Source organism: Larus michahellis, chromosome Z, assembly GCF_964199755.1.
Source record: "Larus michahellis chromosome Z, bLarMic1.1, whole genome shotgun sequence".
NCBI lineage: Eukaryota > Metazoa > Chordata > Aves > Charadriiformes > Laridae > Larus > Larus michahellis.
This window is the reverse complement of record NC_133930.1, coordinates 37,720,531-37,740,053: the sequence shown is the minus strand read 5'-3', so window position 1 is coordinate 37,740,053 and position 19,523 is coordinate 37,720,531. Positions and strand designations below refer to the sequence as shown.

The 19,523-nt window shown below is 42.8% G+C and overlaps 1 protein-coding gene across 3 annotated transcripts; it reads left to right on the top strand.

The window, feature by feature from the left end:
* Positions 1-806: 806 nt before the first annotated feature.
* On the top strand, positions 807-18,942 carry HACD4 (3-hydroxyacyl-CoA dehydratase 4). 3 transcript variants are annotated; one of them, XM_074570391.1, is made up of 7 exons: positions 807-920; positions 4,931-5,034; positions 5,940-6,067; positions 12,018-12,130; positions 14,451-14,557; positions 15,279-15,410; positions 15,715-18,942. In XM_074570391.1, exons 2-7 carry the CDS (start codon positions 4,938-4,940, stop codon positions 15,783-15,785), a joined length of 648 nt encoding a protein of 215 aa, XP_074426492.1. In that variant the 5' UTR covers positions 807-920; positions 4,931-4,937; the 3' UTR covers positions 15,786-18,942. The 3 variants fall into 3 exon arrangements, with proteins under 3 accessions (XP_074426492.1, XP_074426491.1, XP_074426490.1); XM_074570390.1 differs by having other exon boundaries at positions 16,116-18,792; XM_074570389.1 differs by lacking the exon at positions 15,715-18,942 and having other exon boundaries at positions 15,279-15,685.
* The last annotated feature ends 581 nt before the right edge of the window (positions 18,943-19,523 follow it).

Here is a 19,523-nt window from a genome sequence, read left to right as displayed (position 1 = left end):
AATCACCCGCTTGCCAGGGGGGCATTTCTCGCCTCTCCAGGACACCACAGGGAGAGAAGATGGTCTTGCCAGGAGCTCAATGCCACTTAGAGTAAGGATGAGAACCAGTAAGGCACATTTTTTTCTGCAGATTTTTTTGTACTTACACATAACCTCCTATGCTCATTATGTCCTTGGCGACTTCTTCAGACATAACATCAAACTTCAAATCTCACTGTAGGAATGTGAGTGCCAGTGGGAAAACTTATTTCTTGGCAGAAGGGGGTTTATAAACATGCTATGGCGTTTTTCTTCGTCTGATTTATGCTGAGATATCCCAGACACTTAAGGGCAGAAGTATACTAGGGTGCACACATACGTTTCCTCTGCCAGCAGTGCCCATATTTCACAGGGGCATGAATAGACAGTTCCAGATAAGAAGTGGAAAATTCCTTCCTCTATCTGAAGTAATTTAAAGTGCTCCTTTTATGCTATACTCCCCGCCTTCCTTATCATTTGATAGTGTTGTTACCATTGTTTCAGTGCTGATGATTGAAACGGAAGAGAAAAACAAATTTTTAATTTTGCATTTCTTCTCTCCAGTAGTCGTTCGAAATATTGTTCTGGGTGAAAAGACAAAGTCAGTGGGATTTACAGGCAAGCTTGCAGGTAGGTTAGGCTAGGTTAGGTTAGGCTAGGCTAAACTAGGCTAGGCTAGGCTGGGTAAGGACCTGGGCAAATGGAGTGGAGATATTTGGGGTTAGAAACTCCTTTCTCGGGAAGTGCAGTGTTGTTCCTGCTTAGTGCTACATAGAGTGACGTCGTGGGGTGGAGGAAGAGGAAAGAGGAGGGGTGATCTCCTAACAAACAGCTGTTGCAGCTGTAGAGAGAAAAAGGGAGAAAGACCAGGAGCAGCAGCAGGAACCCGACCCCTGCAACAGGTAATATCTCTCCAGCGCAGGTGACCTAAACTGCTCAAATGTGAAAAGGAAGGGGGGAAAAAGAAGCAGGGCGGGATGTGCACGTGAGAGAAAAGTGCATCTTTTGTACTGGTTCTCAGCAGCTCTTCTTCCCTAGCTACAGCGCTTGCAGCTTGTCGCAGGGGCGGGAGGGGGAAGGGGTAGAAGTTCAGACCAATATGACTTAAAAGGAAACTGTGTCAGCAGAGGGGCTTTTCTAGCAGACCTTTCCTGCAGGGAAAAAAAAAAAAAAAAAAGGAACCTCTCGGTCTGGTTTCAGCGCGAGGGCTGCTTCCTCATGTGTGCTCTGAAGGCAGGGAAGTGCTCCGTTCACGCAGGCCTGAGTGGGACCCCCCCGGCGAGGGACCTGAGTGTGGCCTTCATCCTGGCACCTTGCAAGGGACACCCAGCTGGGCCAAGGGCCGCCCTGAGCTGGGTGCCTCCGCTCTGCTACCTGTCACCTTAGCTCAAGGGGCACGTGGTCCTGGCCACCCTTCAGACATGGAGGGCACCCACCACCACACTTACCTCAGGTGACCGCTACCACAGAGACACACTGAAGACCTGCATGCTAAAAATAATAAAATGCATCAATTATACTTACGTGATTTTTCTGCCTGTGGAAATACGTCAGGCTTTGCAAGCTAAAACTATATCACTGGTAAGATCTCTGCTGGTGAATAAAAGGGAAAAGAGGGACCATGCTGATGCTGCTGTGTCTGATAGTTCTGAGTGTTCTTATGTTTCATCTAATTTCCTAGGTTTTGAGCCCAGAGAGGAAGCAGATAAAGTTTTCCTCTAAGCAAGGTTGATCTTGAATATGATAAACACATCCCTAGCGTTTCAATGTATTTGGTATAAAATTAGCCACAGTAAGTAACATGTAACTGACAACTAAAGCAATAGCTGGCAAGTCCAGCCTTTTGGGTCTTTCTACTGCAAGACCCATGACTGTTTCTTTCTCCAGCTATCAATGCAGACAGAGTACTGAAATGTGCAGTGCTCCCCCAATGCTTTCAAATGAAAGCAACTTGGAAGTGTTAAAGCGCATCACACTACAAGGAATAAAAGCAGCAGCAAGTCCATTTTACAAAGCAGGCACCAGGGAGGCTCAGTGAGGTTTGTGAGGCCAGCCAGCAAGTCCGGGGCAGGGTCAGGAGCTGAACACCACTGACCTGGTGGATTGCTGGTCAGTGTTTTGTCTGCAGGGGTGCTGCAGAAGCAGGCTCTGGGAGGTAAACGTGGGATGATGCTTGCTGTGAACCCAGGGGAGCAGGAAGCCTAAGTAAAGCCCATCTCTTCTGACAGTGACCGTTTGAATAGAAGCAGATGGCTGAATTTTGTGCTGTGACACAAAACTGTTAGGACACTGAAATAGGTTATCCTCATTCTGCTTCTGGTTCTCTAGATAAAGAGATCAGCCTTTGGATGAGAAAAACCTTAGAGAACAGTTACATTTCAGTTTCCTTTGATTACGCTGAAATCACCTTTTATTCTCTGCAGATTTCTTCACTGTCCAAGGCTTCTCTTTGGTCTTAGGTACCTTTTGTGCTGGAGTTAACACAGTAGGATGAAACCCCATTTTGAGATCAGGGCTGTTCCTTCACACAGTGGAGAGCATCACCAAGTGAGGGAGCCGTGCTGCTCGCAGCTCTGAGGCTGGGACGGTGCCGGTAACACTGGCACGCTGCCCGCCAGCACATCTCTGCACTTCACTGGGAATATGGGGCCCTCCATAAACACCAGCAGTACCTATACATTTCAGTAGTTGCCCGTACATTTTAAAGATGATGAGTTCTAACGTGCAACGGCTGCCATATTGCCAAAGCACTAGTGTGAACCTGCGTTTACACATGTCCTTGTCGTTATGCCCTGTTTAGCCAAGATTAAGCGGCTTAAGAATTGTAAAGACAACAATTTTCTAGCCAGCCAATGGAGGAAGAGTTTGTAAAATAAGCTCAAATCACTGAAAGATAGGTTCTGAGAATGAGACAGATGTAGCAAACTAAACTTCAGAAGAAGAGAGAAACCATATGCTCAGCTTGCATCCCATGCAAAGCCCACATGGCAATATCAGACCAAAGAGAGTGGTGAAGGTGCTGACTGGAGAACTTCAAGAATTTTGTAACTGTTCCCGTAACTTTCCTACCCATTACAGTAAACCCTATCCATCCAGTAATAAGGCTGTTTCTTAAATCAGAACAATGTTCTTAATTTTTTGCCTTTTCATAATGTACAGTGTCCTGTCTTCTTTCTTACCACGAGAGAGAAGAAAGTGTCATTCAGTAATACAGCAGATGGGAATTTCGGTCAATATTTATGGAGCTCACTGGACTTTAGTCCAATTCAGTTTTACCATACTTTCCCCAAAAGGATTGCTTGTGGAATACATTCCTTTGTCTGGGTCCTCATATGTCTTATTTTCATAGTATGAAAGGGCACTGATGTCTCTTTGGAGGTGAATTATGCCAACAAATCTTTTCTGTACTTACAGAAGCAATGGTACGAGTAGCAGCCATCCTGCAGAACAGAGAGAAGAAGAAAGGCATTTTCTATGACCTCTCTCGGAAATACTTAGATTAACAATTTAGAACATCAGTTTATCTAGATCAAGATTGTATTGTTATTTATACTCTCAGTCCAATGCTGTGAATGCTGTATATGCATTTATCATATTTAAATATTTCTACAGACGGAAATTCATTGTGTTTGTTAATGTACAGGTACGAATGAAACAAAGTTTGATGGCAGAGACATACCACATGAACACACTGGATCAAGGGGCAACTTAAAGTGATCTTACTACTTCTTTGGCAGGAAATTAATTGGTCAAGCACAGGAGATAAATTCTAGTAACAAATTAACAACTTTATTTCCCAAAAAGGTAGACAGTCCTTTTCATAGCCAGAGGACAGGCAAGCTTCTCTCTCCGGAATAAGTCGGAAGGAAATATATTTATGGTAAAGGGAAATAAAGCACCTCCAGAGCCTATGAAGTCCTGCAAAAAGTCAGACTACCTATGAAAATTAGGTTAGAATAGCTACAAAAGTTAGTCTGCTCCAGTAGGAGAAAATTCACTTTACTAAATGCAGCTTGAAACACAGGCTGTGCAGAAAGACAAAGACCCTAATTCAATGTTTATCTGGAAAACCTGTAGAGCAAGCTGATTAAAAAAGGGAAAGACAGATACCCTTTAGTCTGCATTAAATAAAAGTAGATTGAAATGTAACTTTCTTTTCTAGTTCTTCACCTACGTTTTTATAAATACTCACAAATATGCTTTCTGCTGGAGATGCTGCAAGTTATTTGCATTGTACTTTAAGCCGTCTTGACTGCATGTTAGAGGCATGTCTTCTGGCAAGACCAGGATAAACCTCACCTGGATGCGGAAATCCCGAGGGAGGCTGGTGTCTGCGGGAGTCCCAGGCCCTCAGCAGGTCTGCAGTCCCTCGAGTCTGGCCACACCATCAAGGCAGAGCCAAGCTAAGGGGCTCAGGCTTGAATCCAGCACTGAATGGAGTGTCTTTGGTTAGTTACTTTTTTCTCTGGAGGCGCAAATTTCGCTGTATGGCCACAGATCACTCTCATCACTAGTGGAAACTCAGAAAATTTTTGTGGGCATATCCTAGGTATACCAACAAAGGGAGCCTTTGGTCCATTAGGGAGAGTACTCTTCTGTGGCCACTGACAGACACAGACAGTTTTCACTGATCTCTTTACATTTCAGCTGTTTTCCTTTGATTTGCTAACATGTTGAGGCACCATCCCTGGGGGTATTTAAAAGACAGGTAGACAGAGTGCTTAGTGATATGGTTGAGTGATGGTTTTTGTCAGAGTTGGGTTGATGGTTTGACTAGATGATCTGAAAGGTCCCTTCCAATCTAGGCAATTCTGTGATTCTATGTCCAGAAAGGGTGCAATTTTTACAGCTCAAAAGACTTGAATTATTGTAGCAAGTCATACAGTTTGCTTTATCATTTTCACCTCCACAGCTTTACCATGAACACCTACCTCTTTGTGTATGACTTAATGCAATTCTGTGGACATTCCTGGATATTTACAAATATGATCATCAGGTTCATGTCATTTGGAAAAGGTAGGATCCCTTCTATATTTTCCTTAAATATTTTAAGAGGCCGTGACACACAGAAACACCAAATTACAGAAAAGTTAGGATTCTGAATAGGTGTATATCCAATACCAGGGGCTACAATTTCAATTAAAAAAAAAAAGTTTCTTCCGTTAAAAAGGATGAACAAATTACTTATACCTACATTCTGCCTGTATCGTATTAGGAATGAAGCTTTTGTTTTGCTAATGAGCTTAAATATTCAGCAGCATGCTCGTAACGTTTGACTTAGACATAGACCTAAATGTGACCAGGTCTAGTCATTATAGTGAATATTAATCTTACTAATGCCACTAGGACAGAATATATTTGTAGTTATTGCACATGACTCTCTGTGTCCAAAAACTTTACAACTTATTTCGCTTTCCATTGTGCCTGGGGTTAAGGCACAAAAATAGAAAACTATTGACTGGAAATGTAAAATGATTTGGAATGGTGGACACTTGTAGGCACTCAATATACCTACTTTGTGGTTTACTTGTTTTAGGAAGTGCTGTGTGTTCAGATACAGGCAGGAACTCAACATGTCCTCATGTTTAGACATTTCTCCTACATTTCCTCAACTTTTCCTCATCTTTAGAAATACCCTGAAGTGATATCTCTAAACCAAGACATCCTGCAGAGCATTTGCCAGTGCATCAAGTACAGGAGATCCTGTTCTTTCCTCAGCTTCCTGCCTCTGTGCCACACACACAGAGTGGACTGCCTTCTCCCCTCCCTGAACCTTTGCTTCTGCTACCCAAAAGTTGGGTACTGTGTGAACTTTATTTCTTGTCATCTCCAGTGGTCACAGGGCAAGAGCAAACCCAGCAGTTAGTCCAAATGTTTTCTATATAACCACCCTCTAATTTTCCTCTTCACTTTGTCTGTAGATTCGTTGGCCGACACATTTTACTCCATAGGACTTGTAATGCGCCTTTGCCAGTTGTTATCTATATTGGAGATCCTACATATCCTCATTGGCATTGATAAAAGCCGTCTGTTCCCCAGGTTTTTGCAGGTAAGTCCGTTTCTCAATGGGATCAAAGTCCTACCACGACCTACACACTTCAGCCGTGACTGCCCCTGGGGGCAAGCCCAGGCTGAACTACCCTGAATGCTCCACCTGCACCTTTCCTCAGGGAGCTTGCTCTGATAATGGTTTGCTAATGGCAGGAATTGAGCCCTCAGAACCCGGTTGGGAAAGAGCCGCTCTCTCAAATTTTTCTTTTTGAGTGACACTGAATAGTGAGTGCCCCGTGCTCAGCCCACAACAGCAGGGACCTGGACGATGTCCAGAGAAGCAGCCACCTGCAGGAATGGAGCAGACAGCATTCTAGGGTGCCATAAGTGGCTGAGGATACTACCTCCCCAGCCAGCCTGTTTACAGCCAGAAGACAATGTTTCAGAGCCTAAGTTTCAGTAGCTAATTCTTTTCTGTGCCTTTTCCTCACTGACAAGTGCAGGTGTATTTTGTAAATAAGCACAAGAGAAGATTTTGTGGGGTGGCAAAGAGATGGCAGTGAGAAAACCACCAGCACATCAAGTTTCCTGAAACAGGGTTTGCTGGCGGTCATGGAGTGTGGAAATAAAAGAATTGATTAAGAAAGAGAAATTAAGGGACAGAAGAAGAATTAATGGTGGGAGTAGAAAGAAAGGACAATTGTCATATTCTTGCTGTAAGTGCCTCTCGCCCTCTCAAACACAGAAATGAGCAAATTGTGGCAGCATCCAGGGGTTCTGATGCTGTTAGGGGGTTTACAGGGTGTACGTTCAGTTGCAGGCAGCAAACCAGCCAAAAGATCACATGCTATAGCAGAAAACAAGATGATTCTCTGTCATTTTCCTTACCGCACTCTTGTTTTCTGTTGGGAGTTCATCTCAGGTTTTGGTATTTTTCTTAATGCATTGGAAAAAGTAAAAATGTTGACGTGAGTTTACCTTCAAACCTTTCCAATCCTTAGTATTTGAATAATGGTGAAACTGGTATTGCTCTCAGCAGTAAGGAGGTAGAAGACTAAGAGTAGTTAGTTGTGTTTTTAGTTTTCTGGATAGCCCATTTTTGTCAAATGACATATTGCACGGGTGAAGATGTTCCTCTTTTTAAATCTTCATTAGAAATTGATTGACTAATACAGATCTCTCTCATTTATGCTGCTCGCTAAGTATGGTAGAAAATTTGTCAAAATGCAATTAACTGGTTTTCCCTGCCTCAATCTACATGCCTTTACACTAATCTGGGAGGGGGCGGGCAAGTATCCTATCTAATGTGTCCTTTAACAAATCTCACGCCATCTCTTGGAGAGAAGAGCAGCCTGCTAATGCCAATAGTCATTAAAGCGAGGTTTGTCCTGGCAGAGTTTACACATTCCTCAGCCCTGACATAGGCTGTTCCTTTCCTACCCAGCCCTACAGAAGCAGAGAACAGGGAGGCCTGCACAAACACTGCTCTGTGTTGCCTCTCAGCCCGGAGAAGAGAAGGCTCTGGGGAGAACTTATAGTGGCCTTCCAGTACCTAAAGGGGGCCTACAGGAAGGATGGGGAGGGACTCTTGACCAGGGAGTGTAATGATAGGACACAGGGTAACGTCCTCAAACAAAGAGGGTAGAATTAGATTGGAAATCAGGAAGAGATTCTTTACTGTGAGGGTGGTGAGGCACTGGAACAGGTTGCCCAGGGAAGCTGTGGATGCCCCATCCCTGGAAGTGTTCAAGGCCAGGCTGGATGGGGCTTTGAGCAGCCTGGTCTAGGGGAAGATGTCCCTGCCCACGGCAGGGGGATTGGAACTAAATGATCTTTAAGGTACCTTCCAACTCTAGCCATTCTATGAAAAGACACTAGATATGAAATGGATATTCTGAGCAAGAAAATGTTGACCTTTCTTGGCAGCGCAATTACTGCACTCCTCCAGGGCCGCATGGAGAAGGTGGGTCAGGGAACAATACAGCACCGTGATTCCAAACATTTGCCTCACAACACAGATAACTTTGGATCTTTACTTGGTTCTTTCCCCAAGTGTTATCTCAGCGCAAACACAACTCTTTCCTTGATGTTAGCATTAGTCTCATGCTGCCCAGGCAAGGTGTACAAGCTCTTTGGTGTAAGACTCTGCTTTCACTCAGGTTGCCCTGATCTTGCTGTGAGAGTGCAGGTTAAGCATTTCTGTGCTGACAGTACTGCCATGTACCTTGCCACATTTTACTCCCTGGCTCTTAGGAAAAAAAAACAAGATCAATTTTCCACAATGAACTGGGGAAGGACAGTCAGATGTTGCCTTACTGCAGCCTACTGGACTACCGCACATAGTCAGGGCACTGGTAAAGCTGCAAGAATTTGATAGTGGTTGCCCTGTTCTGCGTTCCCACCAACTGCTCTGACTTTTAAGCTTAAAACACATCCCTAGATGCATCCCTCAGGCTGTGCAAACACATGCATATCCACAGCGAAGTTCAACTCATAGGGGATCTCTAGGATGAGAGAAGAGGTGACTGGCAATATCAGGGAAGCACGTGGGTGGAGGTAATGCCACCTTGAATAAAACAAGCTGTGAAAGCATCCCTGTGGTGATTGGTGGTTTTAGGTGGTAGGCATTATAGCAGAGACAGGATTTAAGCAGAGTTTGGATGACCTAATAACCTATTTATTGTGGTTTAGTAGCATTTACAAGGAACCCTTTGAGATACACATTATGGATGTGGAAAAACAAATTCAGAGGTGTTTTCTGGAAAAACCCATTCAGGATGGCCTTGTTGAGGGACAAAGTCTCAGGCCACCCTTCTCAGGCACCTCAGAAGGGTTAGGTAGGCCAAGGCCGAGTCACACCACGAAAGAAAGATGAGTCCTGTATGATGGATGCTCTGGGGGAAGGGAAGACAAGGGAGGGTCACAAAGTTGGTGCAAAGGGATGTCTCTCAGGGCATTTGCAGCTTGAATGATTGAGAGGAAGACAGGAGAACATGTCACATGTCACTGCAGTTTTCAAAACAGAGGATAATGAAATTTAGTAGTCTGGCCAGGGAGGGAATATGAAAGATGTAAGAAAAGAACGGCATTTTTGTGAATAAAACATCATTTCTTCATCCTGTGTGAACAGGATTGGATTTACCACACCAAAGGCAATGTAATGCAGCTTTGTGATAAAATAATTAATTTTAAACTTAATCTAAATATTTAGTAGCACTTTTCTTACTTTTTAAAAACATTCACTAAATCAAAGAGCTATGTAAGAGTTTCAGGTACCAAGTACAATGCTGCACAGTCACGGTTATGAAAAAATGGAAGTGAATGTGCTGCCTGCTGCTGCCCTAACCTCAGCTAGTGTAATTTGCTGTGTTTCACTTACTTGCTTCAAACGCCCAGGCTGCCTTGGGGAAATTTATGCCATTCTGCAGAACTTGCTGTATCTTGTGAGAGACCAGTGCTGGGAGAGGAAGGAAATTCCAGTTTGATCTTAACGCAAAGAAAAAGAAGGAATGAAAAATGAAACCATTGTATTTATGCTTTGTGAGGTGTCTGTGCATACACCCTTTTTATGAACATGAAAACATAGCACTTCTAGTTTTGCTTTTTTTTTTTTAAGCAAGAGAGTAGCAACAGAGAATGCCATATTTTCATTCATGCAAGGACAGATGATCCATTGAAGAAATGAGCTGTGCCTCAGCAGCACATGCTTATTTTATATATGTGTATATATGTATGTGTGCATATTGAGATACATACATGATTCCATGTATATATGTATACAGATGTCCATGTATAGGGACACCATATCAACACATCTCCTCTTCTTCAAGTGGCACCCTGCCTTGTCACTTGCTGAAAAGGTCCCCAGCCTTTGACTAACCCCTGCATCTACCTTCCGTTTGTGTGGGTTACCTAAAGGTATGAGCGCTATGAAAGAAAAGAGTACAACGTCTTGAAGGGGGAATAAAGGCAAGCAGACAACCTCCTGATTTACACTGAAAAGAAGTAGGTAGGATGACACTGTCTGTCCTCCTGAGGACATCACAACTGCCCTGAGCACTGCCTCTTGTGCATCTGCTTGTGCCCTGGGGAAGAGAAGGAAATCCACAGCCTCTTTCAGTCCCAGACCATGAGGCTGAATTTTGGGTCTCCATGGCCGCTCTGTCTCATTGGCCAGGGCTCATCCTTTTGAAACTGGGGATGGTAGCTACCCATCTACTGCTTATCCTTTCATCTCACTGAAAGGGCATCGGCTCCTTATCACTGGACCCATGCTGTTTTCTAGCACTTTTCCACCAAGCCACCTCTTGAGGAGCAAGTGACAGTTTAGAAAAGCTGCCAGCTCTCACATCTAAAAACATGTCCACCTTTTCATTATCATGATAAAGCTTTAGTGTCTAGATGAGACAAGTCCCCGAACTATCTCTTATATTAGCAATCTTGCAGAACTCTCTCTCCACATCCCAGTCTGATTTTAGGGTGGGTAACAAGTGCCCACACCAGCAGTGCTGCACTCCTTTACCACCCTTCACCAAAATGATTTTACCTCAAGTTCCATTTTATTTATTCTCTCCAGCACACAATCCCATTCAATGGTCACATGGCTTTTACCTTTGTTTTGATTTCCCTCTTGTGATGGTTGTCCCACCATGCTTCTCCTATCTCTCTTGTATCTGTTTTCAGATCCTGCATCAGTACTCCCAGTTCCCCCATTTTCTTGCCAGGTTCCTCAGCATCAGTGTACAAACCCAGGACTTAATACCTCTCACTCTCTGTTTCCTAGCGCCTCTCTGCAGAAGTCTGTCAACGTTTGACCTTCTTAGAAATCAGTTCCTCTGTTAGGGACCAATGGGATCAGCGGTACAAGACAACAGTCAGGGCAGGGTGAGAGGCAGCAAAACCATTTTTGTCAGTTGTGGGCCCTCAGTGCTTTTCAAGATGAGGAACCAGATCCCTAAGGGATGGAAACGCTCTCTTTCTGTATGAAGATTTGCTCACGTAATTTTGCTGAATAGTGAAGTGATGGCTGCATTATCTGACAGACGCAGTTTGCAAAAATAGTCTGTAGCCAAAATGTTCCATGCAGGAACCCATAAACATCACGTATCAAAACTACCACGAAAACTTGCTGAGAGGCCAATTTCTTAGTTCATATAAGGTAGGAGTAAGGGGAAGGGGGAAACCAATGAAGAAGAATGACTGTACTTATAAAACCTACCTTTTAAATCCATTTTCATTTCATGCCTTTTCAATGACTTGACGTCTTAATCTGTAAAATCATTAAACCTAAGGTACCTTATGAAAGACATCACAGTGGGTGTAGAAAAAAACCCAGGGAGGCTATACTGATTCATTCCAACTGAATAATGCACGTTTTCTCCTTCAACATTTTAAAACAGGGAGTAAATCAGAGTGAACTGGTACCGTTTTGGCAGGGTTTCACAAGCCACTGTTGGCAGTGCTGAATACTACAGATATATGTATTTTACAGGGCGAAACATGGATACTGCTAGGAAACTTGTCCAAGAAAGCTGCAAAAAGACATACTTGTTTTTAGTTTCTTGAGCTTTAATATTGGTATTTTTTTTAAATTGGAGACACTGCCTGTTTAATCTACTTTTATATCTTTTCATTTGTAAAGGCATACCCTGTGGGTTGGATAAGGCTAAACCACTACAAAAATGTTACAACATAAGTGGGAGAAGTCCTTGCTCCCATGACCTCAGCCAGCTCATCCGCAAGTTTCCTGCGCTACAATCCCAAGTCGTCCCCGTCGGCACGCGAACCTCCACCCTTACCATAGCAGATGGGTGATGCTGCAGTTTCCAGTTCCCCAAGCTGGAGCCCAATGGGGCCTTGAACAAAAGCAAGGCCAAGCAGCGAAACGTTCAATGGAGCATTTGTGTAAAGCAAAACAGATCACCTATTGCCGCCTATTTTGCCAAAATGGCACAGAATGAGAGCTACAGAAGATGGTACCTGAATTCACAATTCTCTTTTCTTTTCAGATCACTGAGAGAATAATTGTTTTATTTGTCGTCATCAACAGTCAGGAAGAAGTTCAAGGGAAATACATCGTATGTGTTTTATTTTTCCTTTGGAATTTATTAGACGTGGTCAGGTAAGGAGTCAATGGCGAAACCACATGGGTCATTCTTGTGAGCAGAACTTCATCCCCACTGCTCCGAAGGTTCATTTAATTATTTTGAAATTGTCAGAAAAGCATATTATCTGTTTTAAATAAAAGCTTGGATGTTATAAGCTACTTACTGATTTTTACAAAAATCTGCATAGTTGAAAGGCTGAGCAACTTACAGAAGTAAATCATCGCATTATCATTTGTAGTTCAAAAGATTTGACCTTTTTAACAAAAACTTAGAAGGAAATCACAACTGGGTCCCAGGGAACAGCAATTTCCAAAACTGATTTATGATCCTATTCCTTTAATTTTTTTTTAATTTTTTTTAACATCTCACTTCAATCCAAGATTGATGGCACAGTAAGGCGGCAATGGCCAAACTTCTTATTAAGACATGAAAGACTATTCTGGGTTAATTGCACTGTGCTTTCCAAAAACTTCCTGCCACAGAGACTGAGAATTTTGGTGTAGTAGGGCATATATAGCACACGGCAGGGACAACATGCATGAGGCAAAATGGACAAGAATAGAATTCATGATTTTTATCTCAAAAATTCTGTATGGTGGAAGGTTACCAGTACCTCCCTGTGGTAAAACTGTAATGGCGAAAATTCCACATTACTGACTTTTGCATCAATATCTGAAGTTAGTAACGTTTCCCAAATGTAACTTCAGCCTCTATGGACCTCAGTTTGTAGACTTAGAGCAGGGAAGGCAGACAGAATTAAGAAGCATTTTAATGAGACATAGCAACCTCTGTATGGGAGCAAATATTTTTTTTCTTTATCTTTTTTCTTTCTGCTAAGATAGATTTGTAGACTGATTGGGGAATATGGATTTAGGCAGCAAAGAAAATATATGTTGTAAAAGAGATCTTACAAGTTCTTCCACACAGTTCTTCAGAGGCAGGAAGGGCACGTAGCGATAGGACGAGGGGCAATGGCTTTAAACTAGAGCAGGGCAGGTTTAGATGAGACATTAGGAAGAAGTTCTTTACAATGAGGGTGGTGAGACACTGGAACAGGCTGCCCAAAGAGGTGGTGGAGGCCCCATCCCTGGAGACATTCAAGGCCAGGCTTGATGAGGCTCTGAGCAACCTGATCTAGTTGAAGATGTCCCTGCTTACTGCAGGGGGTTGGACTAGATGGCCTTTAAAGGCCCCTTCCAACCCAACACGTTCTATGAGTCTATGATATAAATACCCTGTGCATTGTGGCTAATGATATACTGAGAGAAAACTCTGCAAGGTTTTCTGTATCTGATCTTTCCTGCTTATACCATAAACAGCCCAAGAAGGTGCATGGAGAAGGAGTATCTGTTTCCTTTTTATATTGGGTTGACGTTATGGCTTATTATTAATAATTACTATGTCTCCATAATAAGATACGGAGACAATCTTGAGGTTGCAGAGGGCAAACTTCAGACAAGGTGGTACGTTTATAGGCTATCAAACTCTTCTACAGTTCAGGAATGATGCAAAATTAGTCAAATTAATAAGAAGGGAATACAGCAATTTTATTTAATGCTGGTTCCACCTGCCAGAAACACTCCTAGCTCACAGTGGCTTAAAAATCCTTATTTTCATATCTCTAGCAAGACCACAGGGCAAAAAGCCTTTCAGCTGACCAAAAATGCGACCAGACCTGTTTCTCCAGAGTTCAGGAAGCTGCTGCAGCACTTTTAGATCAAACCAGCTAGGATTAGCTCACCTTTGGAGACTGAAGTCCCAAGCGTTCTGGTCTCCCAGTGAGTAACAGTAAGAATAAAACGCTGCAATACATGGGAGTGCAACTGGTTTTTTTGCACCAACTACCCCTTCTGAGGTCCAGGGGAGGGGTCACCATACTAAAGAAGATTAAGTACCTGCCGTTACCTTGTTGTTTAGCCTCCTCCAGCAGTGGTTTAGCTGATTCAGCAGTCATAAACCAGCATTTTCTCAGTCCCAAGTCATAGTCATATTCTGCCTGCTCCTCTCAGTTGTAACATCCCGATCTGAAACCCAGTTTCTGATGGGCCAATATGAAATAGTGGTGGTTTCTCAAAGACCCCTTCGGGCTGGAGGGCTGTATTACTGGCTGTATTACTTGTTAGCACCACAGACAACCCTTCCAAAACAACAAACCATCTACTTTCAGACATCAATTAGAGCCTGAACAAAACTGTTGCAGTATTGCTCTGAAATTTTCTCAGAGAGGCAGCTCCAAACTCTTCTGCTGTTTCCCTTGGATTTTTCAATAATATACCTTTATTTTTAAGACTTGCTCATTCCCTCTGAGCTCATCTGCCGTTCCTCTTGCTGCAGGTACACTTACAACATGTTATCAAGGACAGGAATATACTACCTACCACTGACATGGCTCAACTTCTCACTGTGCATCCCCCTCTATCCCCTTTCAGTTCTGGCTAAAGGTAAGGAGATGGGACAGGTACGAACACCTTGCTTCCTTAATCTTCTTCAATAAAATTTGATCAGTTCAATTGTAATTTGTGTTTTAAGATATTTCTTTTTGTTTTGCCAAAGTAATCATAAATGTTTATGTAACGTTAACCTGTATGCCCCCTATTTTTCTCTTTTCTGTACTTTTTTTCTTTAATGGGGATTCTCTGGGGTTTGTATGTCTGGTTTGGGGTTGTTTCTTTTTTTGTTTTGGTTTTTTTTAACAGTATGGGAAAATATTCATTTTTCTGGATAAAGCAGGAAAATACCCCCCCAAAAGATACACAGATTCCCCCATTCCAGACTAATCACATTAGACAGCAAGTCCCGAAGCTGCCTTCTCGCCTACTGAGGCTGACCTTACTGGCTCAGGCGATACATAGCAGCTTATCATACTTACACCAGGAAACATGCCCACTCAGATCACGTTAAAAGCAGCGTAACTGCAGGAGTGACAGAACTTGTTATTGAATAGGAATTACTTGATAATTCTAGTATTGAGAGAGCAATTAGCATCTCAGACCTACGAAACTGAACTCAAGGAGAAAAAAACGTGCATATGCATAGGAATGACATGGTAAATTCAGCACGTAAAATAGCTGTCTGTGCCTTAAAGGTAAGTGACTTTTACATGATGCTTTTTGATGATCTTCCACCTACTTTTGACTAAAGATTTACCATGTTATTTTACAGCATTTGCAATTTGTGTATCACTGCCTTATTTTGAGTCCTTTGGCACATACTCCATCAAGCTACCATTTCCATTCGCCTTCTCAATCTACTTCCCCTATGTTCTGAAAGTGTACCTGCTAGTGCTCTTTATAGGTAAGTATCTCCTCTTCCAGAAAACTGGGTCTCAACAACTGGGATGCCTATGGCAACAAAAAAATCCAATCAGTATAGCTCCTTTCACAAACTCTGGCTCACTCTGCCACATCTCCTGCAGACCACTGCAGGGAAGTTCACCACCAGCTGTTCTGATTTCTTTCAAATACAAGTAATCAAATGTGGAAGAGACACTGTGTGTGTGAGGCATGAAAACAGAAAATACAAATATAAAAATTGCTTCAATGATCCTGGCCGTACAGATACTTACCAAAGTTTGCCCTTTTTTTTTTTCTTTTTAAAGTCAATTTCCATTTGATTCTGTGCAACCCCTCGTCACTCATTCCTCAAGTTGGTGAGAGAAGTTTCAGCTAAATTAAGACTTTCACAGCTTGACTATCCAAAGGGATAAAAAAGAACCCACCCCAAAACCTGCATGTAAATAGACCGCTTCTCCCTCTCAATGAAATACTGTTGAAAAACTTGAACTGAATTTGGCTGCATTACAGCCAAATCTTTGTTCTGTCATTGGCTTTTACACTAATTTGAAGGATCTCATCTTTGTGATGCAGTGTTCTGTTTGTAAGTTCATGGAAGGAACTGTGCAGGTTGCCAGATGAAGGCTCATACTGTCCTTTCTAGATGAACTGAAGACGCTTTGGATGCTACTCCCTTGTTCTTATGCGACTTTGTGTTTTGATTCAGGTATGTGCTTTATCATCCAGAACCTCTTCTCTGAAAGGAAGGCACACCTAGGGACAGGCAACATCAAAAAGAAAAGAAGCTAAGTTGATATTTTGTTTGGAAATAAGAAATATATTCCCAGTGGCCTGCTGTCTGTCATAGGTTAAATGGAATTTAGACAATTATTTTCAATGCAAAACTCCTGTTTCCATGTACGTTATCTGGCTGTGTAGAATTTTCGGAAAAGGCAGGTCTCTTTAATGCACCTCAAAACTGGAGCAGCTCAAAACAACTAGTTACTTTTGAAAATTTTGACTTCAAATAGCAGTTTTAAAAATGAATAATAAGTTTTTCTAACTTATATTAGAGAACTCTGAAAAAAATTTGGAGCATGCCTCTGCTCACAATCACAGCAAGAACCCTTATTTTGGCGTTAATTCTTGCCTCATTGGCAACGGATATTCTGTAATCACAATACCATTTAATCTACGAGATTATTTTATATTATGCCAACATGTACATGCCCCATATATATAAATGCTAAATGGGCTAGAACTGGAATCTCTCAAGGAGGAGAAACTGGGAACTTGGCAACCTATGAGATTCACAAAGGATCCCTCACATGCGCACCTAACCTTCACTTCTCCAAACAAGATTCCAGAAAATGCAGCTAAACCACAAAGGCAAGTGATCGGGTGCTCATCTACTACATATTCAAGGGGATATTTAAGGGACAGAAGTCAACACTTATAACCATGTGTCTGGTCGACATTAAGAATCTCTTTCACCATAATGATTTTCTTCCATGCTGAACAGCAGACAGATAAGCAAAGGAAGCGTGACGTAGTCAGGCCAAATATATGTTGTTCTTCAAAGGGAAGTGAATGACTACCAAAAGCCACATGCAAAATTCTAGTCATTTTACTCAAGTGTGTTGCTCCTCGTGCTTCTGTAGGACTACCTGTGAGAATGCAACTAGAACAGAGTCTCTTCGAAGGTTGGGAATGACGAATATGGACAGCAACCCAGTGGACCATACAAGCAAAAATGGAGAAATAACTGCTCAGAGCCTGTCAGAGGCTCTTCTTTGCATTCAAGCAGGTAGGGGAGAAAAGTGAGGCTATTTTTTTGAGCTTGACTGAAAACCAGGGGGGAGGGAGGACAGAGAATAGCTGGAAGGAAGGTAATACTTCATGCGAAAACAAACACTACTGCAATATGAAGAGGCTTTTGCCATTATGACTTTCTAAACCATGCAGCCTGAGAGAGCATACCAGGAAAGAGTGAAGCTGGCCTCAATGAACGCAGTTTTTAAGAAAGGTCACCTTACTATCATTTTTATTTATTTAATGTATGTTGGCAGACAATACCTACAGACGGTTGGTGACCACTGGAGTATTTGCAAACCATAAGCAACAAGGTCATACATGCAACAGTATAGGGTCAACCCTGTTTGGCTTTTTTGAAAGCACTGCAAACAGAGGTAGGAATTTGGAATTTATTAGAGAAACAGAACTACTCCCACTTTGGACTTCTATCTGTCCCAAACTGATTCAAGTGCGGACAACGTGAAAAAATGTATAGAGCAGCTGAACAGAATGACAGGTTTGACGAAGAGAGACAGAAGAAGAACACATCAAAGCACTATGTAACACACTAAAGGTGAAACGTGGACATTTTTTCCCTTGGAAATCTAATCTAATCTAATGTGTTTGTCATCAAACTGCCTGGACTTAACATATCCCGTAGAAGGAAACATGACATATGATATTGTATTGGGTCTATGTGGCAAGGCTTTGGCAGAGGGGAAACTGCAGGAATGGCCTCCATGAGAAGCTACAGGCTTCCCCCATGCCAGACACAGCTGCTTCCAGCCAGCTCCGAACCAGAACCACCACAGCACACTGCTGAGCCGCACAGCAAAGCCGATGGCGCCTCTGTGAAAACGTATTTAAGAAAAGGTAAAAAATGCTACACAGCCGCTGTGAGAGAAGAATAAGAAAAACATGAGAGAAACAGCTCTGCAGACACCAAGGTCAGTTGGGAAGGAGAGGAGGAGGTACTCCAGACACTGCAGCAGATTCCCCTGCGGCCCATGGAGAAAACCATGGTGGAACGGGTTGTCCCTCTGCAGCCCATGGAGGACCATGCCAGACAAGATATCCACACTGCAGCCCTATGGAGGATGCCATGCTGCAGCAGGTGGATCTACCCTGAAGGAAGCTGCAGCCCACAGTGTGTCCATGCAAGTTCCTGGCAGGAAATGTGGCCCACGAGGGACCCACACTGGAGCAGCCTTTTCCAGATGGACTGTACCCCATGAAAAGGGCCCAAGGTAGAGCAGTTCTTGGAAGAGCTGCAGTCTGTGAGAAGGAACCATGTTGGAGCAGCTCATGAAGGGCTGTATCCCACAGGAGGGACCCCATGCTGCAGCAGGGGAACAGTGTGAAGAGGAACAAGCAGCAGAGATGAAGGTTTATGAACAGGCTGCAATGTCCATTCCCTACCCACCCCACACCGTTTGGGGAGGGAGAAGTAGAAATTCAGGAATGAAGGAATGAAGTTGAGCCTAGGAAGATGGGAGAGGTGGGGGAAAGGTGTTTGATTTTTTTTTTTGGTCTTTGTTTCTTACCGTCCTAATCTATTTTTAATCAGCAATAAATTGCTCTTCCCCGGGTTGAGTCTGGTGTTGTGACAGTAAATGGTGAATGATCTCCCTGTCTTCATCTTGACCCATGAGCTCTCTCATATTATTTTCTCCCTGTAGCAGCCAAATGGGCATCTGGCAGCCAGCTAAGGTCAAACGTACCACAGATATCCATATTAAGCCATGTTTATTGTTTTATGTAAAAAAAAAAAAAAATCAGGATGCTATACTCTCCCTTTGCATTGATTCTTACATCTGGCTAAAAGGTTGGAATAGGAGAAGGATTCTTTAAAATTCATTATGGGGAGGACCCCCAAACCTAAACTGCAGGAAAAAGGCATGAAGTTAATGACAAAAGACTTCCCCACCTCTTTCTGGTGCAGAGGTAAGTTGGGGCAGGCAATTGGGAGATCCAGAGAATCAACCTCCCCATGTGTGATCACAGCAGGCCACTGTAACTTCAGCTTCAACTCCTTACCTCAGTTTCTGGAAAAGCTCAGGACTGGGCAGGCAAAAATGTGCTTAAAAAGTTGGCCTTTTCTTTCCACCTCTGGGAACTTAAATCTTTGTTCAAAACTTGTATCAGTCTTGAGATCCCAGCTCATCTGTATCTCCATTTAGATCAAAATATGGAATCAAAATAAGTGTTATTCTTACACATCTACATAAACACTGGCAAAATAACATACTGTATAGGCAAGGGTGAAGAAATATCACTACAGAAATGATACATAATTGAAAGTGGTTAAACAATCTCTTTAGGAACAGAAGGGTATTTGACT